Here is a 4698-nt window from a genome sequence, read left to right on the forward strand (position 1 = left end):
AGGGTTTTATAGAGTTCAAACCATAGTAAAGAAATTGTAGAGGATTTTTATTGTATTTTAACCCAACTTTAGCGAATTGATATATTAAAGAGGAAATAAATATGCTAAAGTAAAAGGGTATATTGAACATATATAATTTTATACATATATAGTGGATACAGAACAAAAAAAAGTGTTATTTTGATTTATTTAATTTGTTTTTCTCAAGCATATATGTACTTGGTCTTGCAATTCATTTAAGGAAAGCAGTTATTCTACGGATACAAAAAACAATGCTAAACAACACACATATAGAAGAAATTGAAACACATCACAATTTATGGAACATGTAAATATAAACACATGGAAGGGGTGTAAAATGAAAATAAAACAAACACAAAAAACCACATCACGTAAGCATAAGCTTGTAATGGTTTTACGGTTTGGGCATTTCTACAGTTCTCCATTTGGAAGTTGCATCATGTCTTGAATAAACCTGTTCAGATTGAGAAAGGAAGAACCTCCCTCCCCAACCGCTTTAAATGCCGCCTCTTTCAACTCCATGCTCCTTTTTCTCAGCTCCTCCGCTTCCTTACCCTCCATTAGTCTCCTCACGCCTTTCTCTATCTCCTCCCTTCTAACCACCACATTTTCACCAGCCGCTTTAAATGTCGCCTCTTTCAACTCCATGCCCCTTTTTCTGAGCTCCTCCGCTTCCTTACCCTCCATTAGTCTCCTCACGCCTTTCTCTATCTCCTCCCTTCTAACCACCACATTTTCACCAGCGTCCACGCCTTCCAAGTCAATGCCAATTTTCCACACATCCTTGCAGAAACGGCAGTCCAGAAACTGGTCAGAGAAATGGGGCCATCCAAGCATTGGAATTCCCATGCTCATGCTCTCCAAAGTCGAGTTCCACCCGCAGTGGGTGAGAAACCCTCCTACGGAAGTGTGAGACAAAACCTTCACCTGAGGCGCCCATTTCACAATCACTCCCCGATCCTTGGTCCTCTCTTCAAAACCCTCCGGCAGAGTTGCAGGCGTACCTCCCGCAATATCCATTCGCAGAACCCACAGAAAAGGGTGCTCGCTCTTCTCCAGCCCCACTGCCAACTCCTCCAGCTGCTCGTTCGATAAAACGGCGAGGCTGCCGAAGGAAACATAGATCACAGATTCTGGCTGTTGGGTGTCCAGCCATTTCAGACAGCTCTCGTCCTGCTCCAAAAGACTCGCTTGCTTGCTCACATCTTTTCCTTCCAGGAAATTGGGAAGAAATACAGGCCCTACTGCCAAAGCAGGGCAGCCATTACAGGACAGCGCGCTTACAGTTTGAGGGGCTTCCAACTCATCGAACGTGTTGACCAGCACATAGTCTGCCTTACTTTGGAATTGAGACTCACGCAGAAACCACTGGAAGTAAAAGTCCGATGTATCGGTAGTGCGATAGAAGGAACACAGGTCACTCGGCAACAGAGGCGGAAGATTACCGGGCAAGCAAGTGATCACTTTATCCGCCCTCTTCGATTCCTCGACTGCAATTATAAGCTTTTAGTTATTAGAAGCCTTTTGAACAATCAAAACCCTATTGAGAATCACTGGTGTAGATTTCGTACCTTTGACAGGAATATGTCCGCGGGAGAGGAGAAGGTTGGAGTTGCACTGAGCAATAGAAGAGGCGGCGCACATCGGCCAGAAGATCACTCGGGGCACTCCCATGTTGTTGGCTACTTGAAGAGTGCAAGACATAAAAGATTCTGCTATAATGCAAGTGATGGGAGGAGTTCCCTCCGGTAAGCCGCATCGCAGATGATGCTCCAACACTGGGCCAAGATTTTCTATCGCGATTACGCGCTCGGCAGGATTGGAGAGACGACCACGATCTGGCGGCAACCCATCTGGAATGCTGAGAAACCTGAATGTGGAGGTGGAGTTGTGATCATCATTATCTTTATCAGCTGCTTTGGACATGCACCTGTGACTCCACTCAGTGTTGATGAAGGTGATGAAAACCCCTCTTGAAGAGAGGAGGTGAGCCAAATTGAGGAGAGGATTGATAGTGCCTTGCGCAGGGTAAGGTACTATCACTGCGTGCAGGGCATTCATCTCCATGCCTTTCTATTTGCTTGAGATGAGCTGAGCCTGGCCTTCATATAGAGGTATACATTTTAACAAGTATTAGGTGTCGCAGAATGTTAGGTTGAAATGACCTGTCCCCTTTACATTGAAATTGGAGAATATGGGTAACGTGAAGAGAAAGTAAACGATCGCGAAAAGCCACTCTTATTGGGTAATTCCCCGTCATACTCAAAATGGCTGAGCTGGTGGCTTATACAGATCACTAAGGCGGCTTCATATTTAAATAATAATCTTTTCGCCATTTCAAACAATCCATAGACTACACGTTGTGAAAATGTCGTCAGATCTTTAAAATATTCCAATGTGAATTGGATCAAATCTTGAAAAGACAATCGGAAGAATTAGGCATTTTAAAATGTCGTAACATTTTAAGCTGTTTATTAAGAACCCGCAAGGAAATTTTTTGTCTTAAACAAGTAACAATCTTGATATATCCGATGGATCTCTATATTTTATGCGTGTTGATTCTATATTAATATAAAACACTATATTATGGATTCTGGCTTCAAAAAGACAGTACGGAGTGACTAACACGCATGTTAGTCGCGTATTTTACACCGTCGTTTTTGCAATTAACAGTTGCGATTGTCTAACCTGTCACTAACACGTTGTACGAAAGGTCTGTTTTGGAACTAGAATAACCGCGACCGTATATTATAGGTATTGGGTTGTTATGTTTATACATATTTTAAATAATAGTGTAACATTGTTTAAGTGCAAACCTTTCTAATATTCAAGTCTAATCATTTAAAATATTGAAAAGAACATCCATATTTCTACATATATTTAATAGTAATTAATTTTCAATTTTTAAACATTCAAAATGAGATTGAGGTTCACTATTGTATTTATAATACCTTTTAATAGGAATATATATACAAGAGAGGAGGAGGTTAGTGATGTACTCAAAAATAAAAGAGGTGAAACGTTGTTTGGAAGATGACTTGGGTAAATTCATCTTAAGGTGACACACATAAAAGTTTTTGTTATAATGCAAGTGATAGCATGAGTTTCATAAGATAAGTTGCATAACAAATGATACTCCAAGAAGGGGACACATCTTTCCATTGTTGCTACATACTTGATAGGATTGGAGAGATGACCATGGTCAGTTGACAACCGATCCAGAATGGTTAGAAACCTAAAAGATGGATGGAATGGTCCAATGACACCAAACATATTCCACTAGGAGGATAAGACACAATCTATAAGAAGAAGGAAAATAAAGGTCCTGGGACTAGCAAAATAGTTAAAAAAACCCCATGGTGTCCAACTTTTATGGAAAATGGATATTAATCAAATTGTGAAGTGGTCACAAATATTATAAAAGAAATACTCAGATACAAACAAATCCACCCAGAACATGACTGATCCTAATCCAACATGGGCTCTCACATATGAAACTTTATGCAAAAATATAAATATTTCGTAATGAATCATCTCTTTTGGGATATTAACAATGGATGCAAAGCATATTTTTGGACCAAATCGTTGATGGCTTTACTCTATTGGCTTATAGTCCATCTGCCAACTATATGGAAATAATAACCCACATTCAAGGGAACTTTATAATAATCATTTATAGTAAAACAACACCATAAATGATTAGTCTAGTACATGAAAAAGTAGGGAAGATATTTATATATCAATTGATATTACACAAATACTTAATTTAGAGTTAAATCATGGAAATATCTAGATAAAACAAAAAGAAGATAAACCAATCTATAATAGATCAAATTGAATAATTACACAATGAAAATAGGCTATCAAATATAAAATCCACTAGAAGAAAGTTGAGATTAGATTGCAAAACTTTGTTGGAACAAATCAAACCTTATTAGGGCGAGTGCATTTGCATGGGCTTCCCTATGTAAAATAATTCTAACTAGAGAGATATATAAACCATTGGAAGCTCATAACCTTCACAATGTGTAATGTGTAAATAAAATGACAAGTCAATGAATCACCTTCATATCAAATACCATGTTTCTCATAAATCAATAAATGCCTACACATTCTAACAACTTTTGGCCATGTCAAACTCAACCACGCCCTCGAAGAGGGGAACAAATCTACAAATAGGTGGGCCAATTTGGGTCCCTTCACTAATTCCCTTTAAACATGAACCAACTTGCACAAGCTAGTTGGGGATGTTCATGTCACAATCTAGGAAGACATAAAATCTAATGATGTGTAAAGATCCAAGGATTTCCTTTTTAATTGTGCTCTTTTTTGTCATTTCCTATAATAATTTCATGATTGGGAGATGAATTTTTATATTTGGAGAAAGGTTTGCCTTTTCTAAAATTACTGTTAGCCGTCCTTTTCCTAATTCAATTTTGTTTTACCCCTTTGCGGTAAATATCACTTGATTTTCTTGTGAACATGTTTACCATGGGAGGAGATCTCATATAGATAAAGCCAGATAACTGTGACAACCTTAAGTAGAATGATATTCTTTGGTATGTGATTAAGAGGGTTAATTTAGCTTCCTATGTGGAGGGTATGAAAGTTTTTAACTGCTTGTTATTTGAAACTTTTTCTCATTCTTGTGAAGGGGGTAAAGTTTGCATTGGGAGT

At 38.5% G+C, this 4698-nt stretch overlaps 1 protein-coding gene across 1 annotated transcript; it reads right to left on the minus strand.

Annotated features, from left to right (window-relative positions):
* Window positions 1–291: 291 nt before the first annotated feature.
* On the minus strand, window positions 292–2130 carry LOC131071960 (UDP-glycosyltransferase 85A1). Its single transcript, XM_058007943.2, has 2 exons — window positions 1593–2130; window positions 292–1511 (listed from the first exon to the last, which is right to left on the minus strand). The coding sequence occupies exons 1-2, from the start codon at window positions 2086–2088 to the stop codon at window positions 433–435; spliced, it is 1575 nt and encodes a 524-aa protein (XP_057863926.2). The 5' UTR covers window positions 2089–2130; the 3' UTR covers window positions 292–432.
* Between the last annotated feature and the right edge of the window lie 2568 nt (window positions 2131–4698).

This window comes from Cryptomeria japonica, chromosome 1, assembly GCF_030272615.1.
Source record: "Cryptomeria japonica chromosome 1, Sugi_1.0, whole genome shotgun sequence".
NCBI classification, from domain to species: domain Eukaryota; kingdom Viridiplantae; phylum Streptophyta; class Pinopsida; order Cupressales; family Cupressaceae; genus Cryptomeria; species Cryptomeria japonica.

Excerpts from the sequence above, each read along its gene's own strand:
- LOC131071960 (XM_058007943.2), bottom strand. The coding sequence starts at position 2,088 with ATGGAGATGAATGCCCTGCACGCAGTGATAGTACCTTACCCTGCGCAA. Across the intron at positions 1,512-1,592 it reads CGGACATATTCCTGTCAAAG|TCGAGGAATCGAAGAGGGCG; the intron begins GTACGAAATCTA and ends TTATAATTGCAG.